Genomic DNA, 16,458 nt, shown 5'->3' with positions numbered 1-16,458 from the left:
TAGAAATCGCTAATATGTGCGCAAGTTTTAAAATAACTAATTACGCAAATATTTTATTATTTTAACTTAAAACAATTGTTATAAACTACAAAAAGCTAACGTATATAAGTAAGCTGTTGATAGATATATCGAATAAGTTATACAATGTAAGTTCAGTACGTTTAGTAAGTAATTATATTTAACTAAATATATATAATAAGTAATAATAATGGTGTTCTTTAATATAACTATTAGTTGAATTAATTGCTGCCATATTCTTAGAAGTTAAATAATAGAGAAAACTTAACAAATAATAAAATTTTATAAGAAATTACCAAATTTACAATTAATTTACAACCCTGCAATGCTGTTCGCTTTCCATATTTTGACATTTCTCCGTCATGCTTTGACTGGCAGAAAATACACACTTTCGGACTAGCTAGCCTCGGTCGAATTCGGAGTGGGAATGTTTTTCTCAAAATGGCGCTCGGTCAGTATAACGAGTAGACAGAATAGATGACGCGAAAAAGTGAAAATTAACAACAAAAACGGACTATTTTTGTAGAAAATATAATTGCAAAGTCTACGCAAGAACATTCTTAATAGCGGTGAAGTGAAGTTTGTTTAGTGAAACAATAAAAAGTGTGAAAAAATTGAAATTCTACATAAAGTCAACGTAACGAGTTGCAGGAGAACGCGACGAGTCACGCAAGGCGACAGCGTTGGGCAACGGCGCACAGAACGACCGGTCGAGCCGTTTTGCCGTGCAGCCACAACAGTCGTAATCCAGCTAGATACATAACGCAAGACAAAGTACACATTTGTGGTGCTCCACGGGTTTGCGAATACTGAGCGGGTGTCGGTGTAGTACGGGACAAGTAAAAAAAAAAATCCCCAAACTAGAAGTTTTTCGCACTGCATGAATGTTACACCAATCGGAAGCGAAGCAAGTGCGTTTTGTTTTTGTATTGTTGTGGGGAAGTATTGAGACATAAACGGCATTGAAATTTTAGATAAAGCATTATTATGTACATTTTATTCAGCTTTGAAGTGGTTATGCAGTAGGCTCGTAATTTATTGTGTTGGAAGTGTGTAATATGATTTTTAATAGCGCCGTATGCAACTCGTCAAAATGTAATTTTTTGGCGCTGCATATGTACGTATATATATGTAAATATATATATATATATTTTTTTTTTGTTTTCGTATGCAAATTTTTTCTGCTTTTTAGTTTTTAAATGCAAACCCACAACAATAGAATGTTTCTTGCTGATTATTTTTTGTATGCTTATATCTAATCAATTTCGTTCAATAGTCTTAAACACACATTTCTACAAAAACGTTTTGTACAACAATATGGATCCCAATTCAAGCCCCTGGTCTTATGCTTACAATCGTATTGTGCCATCTGCCTCCAGCACTGGTTCGGCAGAAGATTTCCAACATCCACACTTGGCGCCTGCCCAATCACTATTTCTACAGGCAGCACATTCTGGTATAGCAGCTAGCTTTAATGCCGCAGCTGCAGGCAGCGGAAGTTTTGTATCACCATCACCAATTGGCGGATATAATCCAGTCTTTCAACAAATCTACCATCATGCGGCTGCAGCTAGTGCACAACCAAAACCAGCTCATTACGCCTCAAGTGCTGTAAATACACCAGTGCGTCAAATACAAATACCATCAACGTTGGATAAACAGCTGACGAATTTTCAAAATCAAGCCGCTGTCGCTGTTGTGTCTTCAGCTGCCGCAGCAGCAGCTAATAATGCTGCTTCAAATTATTATGGTGAAAATTCCTCATCGAGCGGTGCTTCGCCATCGCCTACAACATCCGCAATTACATCAACAACGCTCAGTTGGAATGCGCCGATGATATCCAATACATTTTTGGCCATGCAACAACAACAACAGCAGCAACAGCAAACACAACAACAACAGCAACATCAACAACAGCAAGCGCAACAACCACAATTGAATTTAGTGGCGGAGAAGGTGGTGAGTAGTATGTTGGGGAGTTTGGTTTTATGTCTGTAAACAAAACCTTTATATCTGATTAATTTCCGGCCTCAGTTTTTTTATTGTTTTAAAACTACTATTATAGTTCATGTCTTCTGAAACTTTGAACAACAGTGTAAAGTGTGGGCTGTATGCTATTCTACGCTCTTATAATCAAATTCTAAAGTGCTTTATGCTTAATAATAATAGTAAGGACGGCTTGTTAATAATGAAAGTGTATTAGAATCATGATTTTGATATTTTTTTAACTTATGCGCATGCAATGTGAAATATAAAGCAAATGTAATGCATACAAAGCTCATTCAAATTTATTAAAAAAAAAATATTGATAATCTAAGTAAACCTTTACATTTTCGAAATTTTAAAGAAAGTTTAAAAAATCTGCACACAACTTAGTAGATTCTACACGTTTTAAGCTATATTTCACAACAGTTTATGCAACTATTTTTGAACGAAAATCAAAACCTCCTTTTAACGCATAACAAATCTTCGCACAAGTATGCCTACATACATATCTTAAATCATAAAATATAAAAAAATTCATCGAAAACTCAACTTATGTCTAACATCATCTACAGTCACAAACACATATAACTACAGTCCAATAAAATCAATTGAATTCTTGCAACGCATGTGTTGCGCATTTTCAGCAAATCAAGCAGGAGAAGCCATCCGATCTAAAAGCATACAATGATATACTTTTATATCAGACGCAACTACATCAACAACAACAACAACAGTTGCAGCAGCAACAGCAACAACAACAGCAGCAAGACGATATCAATGCTACAATTGACAATGATGGTGAAATGTATTGTACGATTGATGGTAAAAATTACAAAATTATACGCAAAGGTCAGCAACAACAACTGATACAAGTCGATCAAATACATCCGAACGATGTAAATAGTCCATATGCTGCCGGCAGCACAACACCAGCACTCACAGTTGCTGTCGATAATGCTGTGTCACCGCATGTGATTGTCTATAAGACAGGTGGTGGCGGTGGTGGTGGTGGTGCTGAATCGCCGGCCTTGCGTCGCAATCTTGCAGGTGCCGGCTCACCAGCTTCAGCCACTGTTGCTTATTCGTCTGTGATACAAAGTACACCGCAACAACAACAACAGCAACAGCTGCAACAACAACAACACCAGCAGCAACAACACGTTTCAGCGTGTTGGACGAAAATCGAAGATACCAATGGGTCGGCAGACGGTGGTGCTAGTACGGAAGATGTGAAAAATGTCTTGCAATTACAAGTGAAGCAAGAGAATCGTCAATTGGGTTATGTCACCGATAATGATGTGGGTGAGAGTTTGATATTCAATTTGCCACCGGGACTTGAAATTAAACAAACGCTATATAATCCCAATACCGGTGCGCCCATTGGTAATTCGACGGTGTTGCAACATACACAACAACAGCAGCAACATGCACAAGTGCAAGCGCAACAACAGCAGCTGTTGGCACAACAAAATTTGTTCAATAATCAAAAATTGCAGCAACAGCAGCAGCAACAACAACAACAAGTCGAAAAGCAACGACGCCAGCATATGGTGGCGAATATGTTGGTATCGCCTACGGCGAATACGAACAATCAACAACAACAACAACAGCAGCAGCAAACTAGTTCCTCCCAAGCGTCACAGATTCAAATCATACCCAAGGTTTGTATTTTATGATTTTCGATTTGTTATATTTTCTTGAAGCCTTTTGTTAAATTGTTCCCTGCATTCTATGCATCTTTTATGTGCTTTATTGTTAATTTTTTCTTATTATTTTATTTTTTATTTTTTAACTTTTCGCTAACTTTTATTTTAAGTTTACTTTTTTCCTTATTTACATTTGCTTTTAACATCTAACACACACACAAACGTACTAACACCTGACGCACTCATCATGTTTCATTTTATATATGTATTATATATATATAAATTTTAAATTGCGCCTTCTTGAAGTGCGTATGCAATGTTTCTCCATGCGTTGAGTTCGGAAAAGTTATAAAAAAGTCATCATTTCAGTTGTAAAACTAAAAATATGCAAACGGGTGTAAATGTCACATGCAGTTTTTCAACTAAAAGCAGTTGTATTTGTAGAAAAACATGTATTTATGTTGCTGTTAACAATTGGTTAATATTATTTCTAAGAAACGAGACAATTTCATTGTATAAGTAGTTTGTCAGACAGACTTTTTTCATTTCATGTTCATGCGTGTTTATTATTTGTTGTTAATTAATTCAAATTCACATACATACTTTGTTCGAAAATAAGATTTTTGAAAATTGCAATTTTTAAAATTTTGTTCGAAAATGAAGTTTTTGAAAAAATTAATTTTTAAATTTTTTTTCGAAAATAAGGTTTTTGGAAAAAACAATTTTTAAAATTTTGTTCGAATATAAAATTTTTGAAAAAATCAATTTTTAAAATTTTGTTCGAAAATAAGATTTTTGAAAAATCAATTTTTAAAATTTTGTTCGAAAATAAGATTTTTGAAAAATCAATTTTTAAAATTGTGTTCGAAAATAAGATTTTTGAAAAATCAATTTTTAAAATTTTGTTCGAAAATAAAATTTTTGAAAAAAGTCATTATTCAGTGACTAACAAAAAGTGAATAATTTTCGAAATTTTTATAAAAAATATTTAAAAAAAAATTGCGCAATAGTTTCCATAGCTAAATGCTTTACTAATATAAAGTGTACATGTTCATAGAAAATTTAGAAATTTCTGAAATAGTATGCAAAATTCGCATTTCGCATCGTTAAAAATTTTAATATTTTTTTCACAAGCCACACATTTGAATGTATAAATTTTAGTATGTAAAAATTTATCCGAAACTATTTATTTCCACCTTGGTTTTTTTTCCCACAAATCTTCTCCCTACACTTGGTTTCGTGACAGGAAATACCCTACCCAGTAATATAGACAAACAAAATATACCTATAAATCTAAATAACTGTTATTTATATATATCTAACCCACACACTATTTTTTTTATTTCATTTATTTCCTGTAATATTTGTTGTATTCCTTTAATGTTGCCACCTTTTAACTGTGCTCATCTAATTGATTTTTTCATTTCTGTTTAACAAAAGGGAGTGAAACTAAACAAAACGAATTGTATGTATTTGAACCTGTGACGTTTATTACCAAAGCTTTTGAGGAAGTTGCGTATAATAAGAATGCTGCTATGATAAAAATAAAATATAAAAACCGTTTTTTGTGGCATTGTGAAGAAAAAAAAAATCGTATGGAAATACTATACAACTGATTATGGCTTTTTTGACATTTCTACTTGAACTCTATGTGACCCCAAAGCATTGGCAATGTTTTAATTAATAATTCATCATCATCATATTAAATAAGCATTTTGAGTTCAAATTTGTGTGTTAAATATATTAATTATTGTATAAAATATGGAGAAATATTGCAGTGCAAGAGTGAGAGTTTCCAGTGAAAGCGTTCAATTTTGGTTGTTTAAGTAGTAATGTGTGTTGAAAATTTTAAAATAAATATTGCCTGCTCTTTGTGTGTCCCAAAAATGTTTAATGTAGAATTACATCTGTGTTTAAAAATTTTTGTAAATGAAAATTATTGGCATAAAATCGTTAGTTAGCGCACTTTTATAGTGTTGACCTTTTATTTAGTTAAAATTGGTTGCTAAACACAAAATTTTTGAAATCGCTTTTTTATGCCCTCTATAATTTGTTAGTTGTAATTTATTGTTGTAATTGTTTTTCCTTTACACGGATTTCCTTAGTAAAATATTATTATTATTTTTTGTTTAATGTTTTTTTATATTAGTTATTTTTTTTAATATTTAATTTTTTTTTATTTTTTAATTTATTTTTTTTTTAGTTGTTAATTTATTTTTTTTTAGTTTTTAATTTGTTTTTATTATTATTATTTTATTTTTTTTATTTTTATTATTATTTTATTTTTTTATTATTATTTTATTTTTTTTTTATTATTTTATTTTTTTTTTTATTATTATTTTATTTTTTTTATTATTATTTTATTTTTTTTATTATTATTTTATTTTTTTATTATTATTTTATTTTTTTTATTATTATTTTATTTTATTTATTTTTATTATTTTATTTTATTTATTTTTTTTTATTTAATTTTTTTTTTTATTTTATTACTATTTTATGTTTTTTTTTATTATTTTATTTTGTATTATTATTTTAATTTTTTATTATTATTTTAATTTTTCATTATTATTTGTTTTTTTATTATTATTTTATTTTTTTATTATAATTATGTTACTTTTAATTTTTTTTAGTTTTTAATTTGTTTTTATTATTATTATTATTTTTTATTATTATTATTATTATTATTATTTATTATTATTTTTTTTTTATTATTTTTTATAATATTTAATTTTTTCCATTTTTTTTTTCAATATTCGTAAAACAGCATTCATTCGTACTCCTCGCTTCTACCAATCCTATTAATTCATTTAGCAAATACTGATAGATATTTTCCAGCAAAAATATTGCATTGATATCTGAGCGCTGCATTTTTCATATATTTCATGAATATAATTTGTATTTATACGCGATTATCAATTATTTTTCGTTATAATTTCTCTTCTCATATTATCTTTATTAAACGATATGAATAAAATTTATTAAACACTATTTGCAATCACTAAAACCCTCTTCAACTTATTTTTTCACCATTGCAGGTTGAGGTGGAACCGCCGAAACAGCTGCCTGCGAAACCTGCCAAAACTCCGCGCAAACGTCAACCCAAAAAGACGCTCGTCACGAATGACTATGCGACGGTGCGCAGTCCACAGCAGGATGTGGTGCAACATCAGCAGCAACAACAGCAGGCACAACAACAGCAACAGCAGCAACAACAACATCATCAACAGCAGCAGCAAGCGCAGCAACAACAACAACCTACCTACTATGATTTCAATAGTAAATGGAATACGCCGTTGAAGATCGAGAACAATACACCGTCGCCGGTTGCGCAAGCGCCCGCCATTAGCATACCGACGTATGTGAATCCACATACTGCACAGCAGCAGCAACAGCAACAACAACAACAGCAGCAGCAACAACAAGTGCAGCAGCAGGTAGCCGCGCAACAACAGCAACAACAAATACCGCAACCAGCGCACATGCAATCATCGCAGGCGCAGTCGCAAGCGCATCTGACGAATTTAAGTTCGTACTATTCGAGCACATTTCCACAGCAAATTGCTTCACAGTACACGGCATGCATGCAACAGAATGCAGCCGCAGCAGGCGCCATACCACATACGCTTTATAATCTCAATCAACCACAGCAGCAGCAGCAGCAACAGCAACAACAACAAGCGCTGCAACAGTCACCGCCACAGCAGCAGCAACCACCTACGCAACAGCCACAGCAGCAGGCGCAGGCACAACTACAACAACATGCGCCACAACAGCAGCAAACTCAACAACAACAACAACAACAGCCCAATACAGATGCTCCCACAGCAGCTAATGATCCGAGCAATAAAGTGATTGTGCCCAATATCGAAGAGGAATTGGATTTCCTCACCGACGCTGTAGCGCCCAAGCAGGGCTATGCGAACTCTTCAACGAACTTAAACAATAGCAATGGACGTAGTGCCACCAACTTCGGCATACGTCATCCCCAAACGGAGGCACAAAGTGTTGTTGGCACACCAGCGGCTAATGCGCTCACCAATAACGGTTTGCCACCATCGGCGGTGGCAGCGGCGGCGGCGTCGAGCGCAACGTTAGGCAACAGTATTGTACCGGGTAGCGAGCGTAGGCCGGTTGTGGGCACTTCGATTGGCGAGAAGAAGACACAGTTCATGGACAGCTATTTGAAGTTCCTGCAGGGCGAACGCGACGATTCGCCACCACCGGCTGTGGTGAAGAGTGGCCGCAAGGTGAACTACCAGCGCTCGCCGAGCGGCAATGCGGCGAAACGTACAAAAACCGGCAATGGCAATAACGAGGAGGCGGCAAGCGCAGGCGCGGCGGGTCCAACGAACGAGCAGCAGCAAGCAAATCAGCAACCAACAGGCGTGGTGGACGAACAAAATCCAGGTTTGTCGGCTGATGATGCGCATCGTATTAAAATACTCTCACAAACGCAGATATTGCCCAAGAAGCGACCACAGGCGCATATGGCTGCGGCGGCGGCAGCAGCTGCTGCTGCAGAAACCTCAGCGGCAGCGACAGCAAGCACAGCATCGGTTATACAACATCCGGCTGAACAGCAGCAGCAACAGCAACAACAGCAGCAACAGTTACAACATCATCAGCAACAACAGCAACAGCAACAGCAATCATTCCGCCCCTATGGGCAGCCACATCCAACCCAAGCGCAACAACAGCAACAGGCGCCACAACAACAACAACAACAGCAGCAACAACATCCACAACAACAGCCGCAACAACAACAACAACAGCAACAATACTGTGCACAATTGGGGTTTAGCGGTGGTGGCGGTGGCGGAGGCGGCAGCAGTCAAGGTATGTTGCCTGACCAACAAAATTCCTCCAGTACTACCACTACTAGTAATACGATAGCACCCACCGCTGCCGCTGCTGCTGCAGCAGCTGCCGCTGGCGTAACGGCCGCCGGTCATCATCATCCTTTAATAAATTTTCTGTGGCCTTGGCATTGATGAGCGCGCGACTGTGCGTTGCTGTGTTGCAAATTTGCTGACTGACTATTCATTCACATTAATAAGTTAGCTGTTGGCGCATGCGCAGTCAGTAGCTGAGATGATGGTGAAGACGAAAAAGCATACGAAAGTAATGTGTATCACAAGCGCGTGGTTGTGGTGAGATAAAAAAGCTCACACCCACCCACACACTTCGCACAAACTATCTCTCCTATCTCTCTCTCTCTCTCAGTCTCTCTGTCTCGACCACCACAATTTGAGTGGATTGACAAAGACGCTGCTGCACCAACGCGAACGTGTACACCCATGCTCGTTCGCGCGCAAAAGACAATTCGCGTACAACCAAAAAAAAAAAAACAAATACAAAAAATACAAAAACAAGAAAGATAAAAAAGCGAAAGCAAAACCAAGCGTATGGTTGAATATTGAAGCGTTCTAATTATCGTGTTAATTAAACATGAATGCAAATAAGAAATTATTTAAAAAATAATCATAATAATAATAATGATAACTAAAATCAAAATTAATGGCAGCAAAAATGATTTGTTACAATACATACATATATAATAGAAAGAAAACAAAAAAAAAAGAAAAGAAACAAAAAAAAAACAAAAAAGATACCAGTTGATAAAATGGAATTAAGTATTTTTTGACAAAAGAATGCAGCAAAGAAACTAAAGTTCTTACTAAAAAAACATTTTGTGTTTTTATTTCCCAACCCAGATGGATAAAGCCTTTCTATGCCAGCGTTTTTGGGATGTTATTACCTCATTTACATTGCTCACTTTAAACGCTCTAGCCAAAAATGAAAAAAGAAAATGAAATCGAAAAAAGCTTACATCCTTCAATTTGGATTGGTTCATTTTATTGAAGCATAAATCATACAGCGAGCTTAACGTCAATACAGAGTGCGCGCGAACGAGCGTTTGGGGCGGAATTTGTTTTTTTGAAACTGTTTCACTTAATTCACTTGCGTCAGCGAGCAAGTCACCACAGTCCGTTGATGAGACCACATGCAATGCTCAGTCGCCCTCATGGCCAAAGCCACCATCGCCAACATAATTAAACACATTCATCCTTAATTCACCACTTGCACTTTCACTTGCTTAAACATGCACACACACACATTCACATTTCAATTCAAACATTTATTGTTAAGCAATAACATGCGCACTCTACTAAAGCACCTTTAGTCTACTAAGTTTTTTTGTTGTAAGCGTTGTAGTAACTATAGACGGGACTTGGGTTCAACCCAACCCCAACGTACATATTTAGCTCTAACCCACCAAGCGAACATGCGTTTTTGTCTCGACCTGTTCGGTGTGGGTTGTCACCTATGAAGCTATGGGCTGTTTTCGTACCAGACAAAAAAATACGTCTTGACTAATCCGGTGTGGGTTTAGGACCTTAAGTAGACATAACATTTATGATTTAAGAGACAGGAGCGCAGTTAGAATGACTTTAGGTGGATATTTTGAAGATTTTTTGGTGATTTTAAGGTTAGTTTGACAACAGTAAGAATATTTTCAAAATATTTACTCTTTAATAAATGTTCCTAAGCTTTAAAATATAAAATTTTACATTACTGTTTTTATAGAAATACTTGAATCTACCATGAAGTTCATGAATCTTTCACATTCAAAATCAGTTGTCTTAGTTACTCTTAAAAACATTAAAAATCTTTAAAATATAGTATACTAGAATACGATATCGTGCTGAGCATAATATAAGCGACCCTGTGTCTTTGTTTGGCTTAGAACTCAATTATTTGCAGTAGTGGAGCGAGTCCTAACTCTCAAATAATGCCGAAAAACTTAATAGGCGCCTTAAAATAGAGTATATTTTTGGTAAATTACAACAAAAATGTTGTTGGATCTTCAAAACGCAATTTAAACAGTAGAAACTAATTCAAACGTTAGATACTCAGTCTATTACCCAGAAACGCTAGTCGCCCTGTCTAGTAGCTCACTTAATCATATTTCATTTTCTATGTATACATAGGTTGCCCAACAGGATAAGCGTTTTGATCACAACGCTCAGCTTGTCATAAGCGATAACTATATGTATATAATATATAGCCAACATAACGGGAATTCCACAAGCACACATTGTCCATAACTTCATAGTAACACCTTCACTCCAAACACTGCTAACCATCATACCTAACAACAGACTCACACACACTCATATATATATATATATACAAACAAACAAACAACCAACCACCCACCCACCTAACCAAAGCTCAAGAACACACTCAACTTACTCAACACACCCTCACAACTTACTCACCACATCTCCACAACACTTTGTTGTTGGTCCTTACCAATTTGCATTACGGCTTGACTTGCCTCGTCTTTTAGATCCACTCACATTGCCGCCACGACGCGAGCAAGGTCTACGCAAAGCGAAACAGACGAGCATGCATGCCATGTACATGAATACGGGCACTGCAGGTGGTGGCGCTAGCGGCAGCGGTATGGCGGAGAATGAAGATCAAGAGCCCGATGAATTTGCGGATTCCGATACGGATCCGGTGTGGACGCCACAAGATGATGATGTAAGTTATTGAGTGTGTGTGTGTGCGTGTGTTCAATGTGTAGCTTAGAAAAATGTTATACAAATATTTCGCTTACAGAGCGATGAGGGTGGCAGAAGTTATCGGCGGAAGACATCGCGTCGCAATAAGAGTGCACCGCGTAAAACTAATTATCATCAACAGCCGGAGCAGCAGCAGCAGCAACAACAAACGTCGCTTAATCAAGTACAACAACAACCTCAGCAACAACAACAACAATTGCAGCAGCAGCAACAACAACAAAATGTTGATGGTTATACACCGAATAAGGCGAATGCATCATCTTATTCGAATGCCACACACGATGCGGACAATTTTAAGGTAGTCACAAAGCTAATTTAATGATTAGCTTCTTTAGGTTAAGGTTTTTCAAGTACTCTCTTTTCGAAGATAAGAGCTAAGCTCGATTTGATTGTATAGAAATATATACGAAAGACTTGGGTTCCGAGACCGATGATATCAGCTCCACGACCAAGCCCGCTTTTCACATAACCTCCAAATTCAAAACCAAATTCAATTTTCTAATAGACAAGTGAAGCTTGGAGAAACCTAAAAATGAAGCTTAGTTCAGCAAAATGTTATTTAAGATTAGTTAGTCCCTTTGGTTAGTAGTATATAATATACTTGACCTCTTTGTACTCAAAAAGGTTATGATATCACTTCCATGACCACGCCCACTTTTCAAATAACCTCAAAATTCAATTTTCTAATAGACAACTGAAGCTTTGAGAAACCTATAAGAGTGAAGCTTAGCTCAGAAGAATGTGTTTTGAGTTTAGTTAGTCGTTTTGGTTAGTGCATCTAGGCTTTTGAGGCCTCCGAGTACTCAAAAAACTTATGATATCAGTTCCATGACCACGCCCACTTTTCACATAACCTCAAAATTAAATTTTCTAATAGACAACTGAAGCTTTGAGAAACATATAAGAGTGAACTTTAGCTCAACAAAATGTGTTTTGAGATTAAAAATAGATTTAATGAGATCTTAACTACTCCTAACCTCTAATATTGCCAAAATTTTTTCCCATTACCTCCCACTTCATCTTATAACCATTATGGATTTGGTATAAATATTTTTAATCACGAAAATTTGGAGACTTCTTAACTTAACTTCTCCTAACCTCTAATATTACATTGAATTTCTTCCCTCGACTTCCCGCTTATCAATTAATCTTATATCAATAACCAATATTGATTTGCGATCAGCATTTTTAATCATAAATCTTTGGATACTTTTTGAGGGTCTAACGATTTGCAGATTATCTAAAATTCGGTTCTACCCGACATTAGAGCCTCCTTACTTAATTTCAATGCCTCATTACTAAACTTCCACCTTCCCCACAGACCGGTGATTTCATTGTACTCCGTTCCGATTTGGTCAACGATTGGCCAATCATCTGGCAAGTGGACACACAATGTATTCTACAAAAATATGAGCCATTCTGTCAGAATGGCAAAATGTTCTATCGCAACATGTCAATGGTAAGCCAGAAATACTTTTTCAATTAATAGAAAACTAATTACATTTCTTGCTCTCCAGTATTCATCATGGAATCTCGACTCAAAGAAGCTATATGTTAAGGCGCCCGTACGCATACAAGTGCAATCGCACAAGGAGACTATTGTGGAGTTTATGCGTTCCGAGCTGTTGGCCGACGATACAGAGCAGTTTATTGAGAAGATTATGGAGGATTATTTGCGTTATCGTGATAATTTCGAAATTTACATACAGACAATGATATCACAGGTGCTGGATCCAAGCTTTTTCTCGGAAATAACCAGAGAGAAGGGTGAGTAGGCGTTGTAATAGTTTGAGGTTAAAATCAATCATAATTTTTTTATTCACCACACCTACCAGATGAATACTTCTTGGGCAGCGTACGCATTATCGATAGCATTATGGATAATTGTAAGCGTAAATTGCTCTCCATAACGCCATGGACGCGCAGTATTATCGTTTCGATTGAAACATATCCGAAATGTCATGTATTCACCGAGTGGGGACAAAATAATTTAACGCAGAAAAATTGTGGTGGCTGCCATCAGCCGGGTATATCGGTGCGTTTTCTGCTCTTTGGCAATCCCTATCATTCCAACACGATGCAGGCAGTGCCGGTGGATACGCGCTTGGCTTGTGAGAAGGTAGGACTTTTGGAGATTTTAATCTAATTTTATTGAATTTTAAAATTTTTTTTTATATATTTTTTATTCACCACTCCACCAGGACATACTGCTGTGTCGCATTTGCGCTGCACGCGCTGATATATTCCATAAGATCGCGCATGAAAAGTACAATTTGTATGTGCATTGTTCGCGTCGTGTTGTTGAGCAACAACAAGAATATCCTGGCAAATCGTCAACGGAGATTTTGAACGATCTACTAGCCGAACACAATTGGGTGGATGAGGTGGGTGTCTTCACTTTTATTACAGTTGCTATAACAAATTACTAACCGCTTTATTTTACAGTTATTCCGCAATATGCGCAACTCGTGGGCCGAGGTGGAAAGTTTAGAACGTCAAAAGCGTTTTCGTGAAGTCTCACAATAAAATTGAAAACTACTGTAATATTATTACAATTTAATATAGCTACGCAACAGCAATGCTGGTATTTGGTGCTCATTATGCAAATGCTGAATAAATTTAGCGTCTGAAAAGTTGCCGTGCAATAAACAGCCTAGAGCAAGCAAAACGAAACGAAATTCCTTATACAATTCTAACTACATAGCAGCAAAAAAAGTGCAGAAACAAAAACTAAAGCAAATAAAAATAATAAATGTTAGCAGAAAAATAACAAATATTCTTGTACCAACTGTTATTAGCGCGTCAAAACAACAAGTGTACGCTCGACAGCGTTTATATAAGCGCTGTGCAGCATACAAATATACAATTAATATAAAAAAATATAAAATATCAGTTACTAAGTACACAAATACATAAAATACGTATACATATATAAATATATATACAGTTTAGCATACAATATGATTTTTTTTTAAGTGCATAAGCATAAGTTAACCTAAAAAAATGGTTGACAACAATTATGTGTAGTTTATATTATTTTTATTTTTTTTTTTTTTGTAATAAGCTTAGTATAACTGTAATTCATATTATATTATTTCATTTCAAAAAATGTGTTACTGTGCGCAAGGCTTGGTATATTGCGCATAACTTGCTGGTTTTTGCGGTAGAAAAGTTGTTGTTTTCTATAAATGTAGATTTTATTTAGAAATTATTGATTTTAGTTGTCCATTTCGAAGCTAAATTTACTACGCTACTAAATTTAGTTTTCATAAAAATATGCTTATATGTTTTCAAGTGTCATTTCTTAGTGTAAAAAAAATTATTAAAAAGCAAGAGTATATCAAATAAGTGAAAAAACAACAAAAATTACAAACAATTTTATTAATTAATTTTTTAAATTTTTTTATTAATTTTTTTTTATTAATTTTTAGTTTCAAATATATGTAATTAATTTTTTTTAATTTTATTTAACTTTTTCCATTAATTTCTTTTATTAATTGTTATTTTTTATTTATTTTCATTTTTTTATTAAATAATTAAATAAACAGCAATACATTTTTTAATTTATTAAACTTTTTTTCTATTCCAATTTTTTTAAAATAAATTTAAATATTTTTTAATTAATTTATTTTTTTTATTAATTTTTTATTTCTTCTTCTTCTTGACCGGCGTAGACACCACTTACGCGCCGAGTCCAAAACAGCGCGCCACGTATCCCTCCTTCTGGCATTTTTATTTATTTATTTTAATTTTTATTAAATAATTTTCATATTAATTTCAAATCCAATCTTTGTAAAATAATTTTTTTAAAAAGTTATGAGCATATCAAATTGATTGGTAAAAAAAAAATAACAAATACAATTTTTTTCTTTATAACTTATTAAACTTTTTTCTATTTAATTTTTTTTATATATAAATTTAAATATTTTTTAATTAATTTATTTATATTTATATTATTTTTGTTTTATTTATATTATTATTTTTTATTTAATTTCGTATTCATTTCAAATCCAAGCTTATAAAATAATTATAAAAAATTAGAGCATATCAAATTGGTTTGAAAAAAACGAAAAAATTAAAAAAATAAAATTATTTTTTTTACATAATTTTTTCTGTTTAAAATTTTTTTGTTTTATAAAAATTTAAATATTTTTTAATTTAGTTATTTTTTTTAAATAAATTTTTTTAAATTTAATTTATTTTTTTATATTTTTTTTTTGTAATTCATTTTTTTTTTTAATTAATTTTTTAATAATTATTTTTGTGTTACTTATTTTAATTTTTTTTATAACTTCTTTATTAATTTTTTTTTTTCATATTAATTTCAAAACCAAGCCTTCTAAAATACATACATTATTAAAAAGTTAGAGCATATCAAATTGGTTTGAAAAAGTAGCTGAAAAAAATGGATTAATATAAAAAACATTTTTTCATGACTCAGAAAAAAAATTATGAAGAAAAACAAAATGGAAAAGATAAAAAAATTTTCAAATTTTTCTTAAATTAAAAATTTTTTAATCATGATTAAATTTTTTTTAAGTTTATTTTTTTAATATTTTTTTTTTTTATTTAATTTGTTTTATTATTTTAAATGTTCTTTATTTAATTTTTTTATTAATCTCTTTTTATTAAATTTTTTTATAATAAAAAAAATTTCTCTATAATTTAAATATTTTTTTTTATTTAAAATTTTTTAATCATAATTAAATTTTTTAGGTTTATTTTTTTAATAATTTTTTTTTATTTAATTTGTTTTATTATTTTAAATTTTTTTATTTAATTTTTTGTATTAAATTTTTTATTAATCTCTTTTTATTTAATTTTTTTATTGTTAATAATTTAATTTTTTTAAATTACTATTTTTTTATTTTTTTTTTAATTTTTTGTTTTATTTTTTTTTTTAATTTATTTTTGAATATTTATTTTATTAATTATAATTTATTTTCATATTAATTTTTTAATAATTATTTTTTCACTTATTTTCATTTTAATTTCAAAGCCAAGCCTTGCGTACAATAAATATATTTATATAAAAAAAAAAGAAATTTCCACCGCATATTCAAATTAAAATTAGCACTTCCATAAGTCTATTTAGTAAAGTAATGTTTAAAAATAATATCGTTTTTGCTTTCTATTACTTGCTAATATTAAATATTAATTCTCTTTCTTTAATTCTTAAATTTAATTTCTTAATATTAAATATTAATTTTCTATGT

The 16,458-nt window shown here is 32.9% G+C and overlaps 1 protein-coding gene across 4 annotated transcripts; it reads left to right on the top strand.

Moving 5' to 3' along the window:
- The first annotated feature begins 379 nt into the window (after positions 1-379).
- LOC105210715 (probable serine/threonine-protein kinase yakA) lies at positions 380-14,605 on the top strand. Of its 4 annotated transcripts, none has more exons than XM_054228827.1 (11): positions 380-929; positions 1,295-1,977; positions 2,649-3,665; positions 6,686-8,057; positions 11,005-11,201; positions 11,280-11,540; positions 12,564-12,701; positions 12,760-13,009; positions 13,078-13,361; positions 13,444-13,626; positions 13,688-14,604. In XM_054228827.1, the coding sequence occupies exons 1-11, from the start codon at positions 899-901 to the stop codon at positions 13,766-13,768; spliced, it is 4,497 nt and encodes a 1,498-aa protein (XP_054084802.1). In that variant the 5' UTR covers positions 380-898; the 3' UTR covers positions 13,769-14,604. The 4 variants fall into 4 exon arrangements, with proteins under 4 accessions (XP_054084802.1, XP_028899226.1, XP_028899265.1 ...); XM_029043393.2 differs by having other exon boundaries at positions 6,686-8,486; positions 13,688-14,602; XM_029043432.2 differs by lacking the exon at positions 2,649-3,665 and having other exon boundaries at positions 6,686-8,486; positions 13,688-14,605.
- Positions 14,606-16,458: the final 1,853 nt, after the last annotated feature.

The sequence above is a fragment of the Zeugodacus cucurbitae genome, chromosome 4 (genome assembly GCF_028554725.1).
Source record: "Zeugodacus cucurbitae isolate PBARC_wt_2022May chromosome 4, idZeuCucr1.2, whole genome shotgun sequence".
Lineage (NCBI taxonomy): Eukaryota > Metazoa > Arthropoda > Insecta > Diptera > Tephritidae > Zeugodacus > Zeugodacus cucurbitae.
The sequence above is the reverse complement of the archived record's forward strand: the minus strand, read 5'-3'. Positions and strand labels throughout refer to the sequence as shown.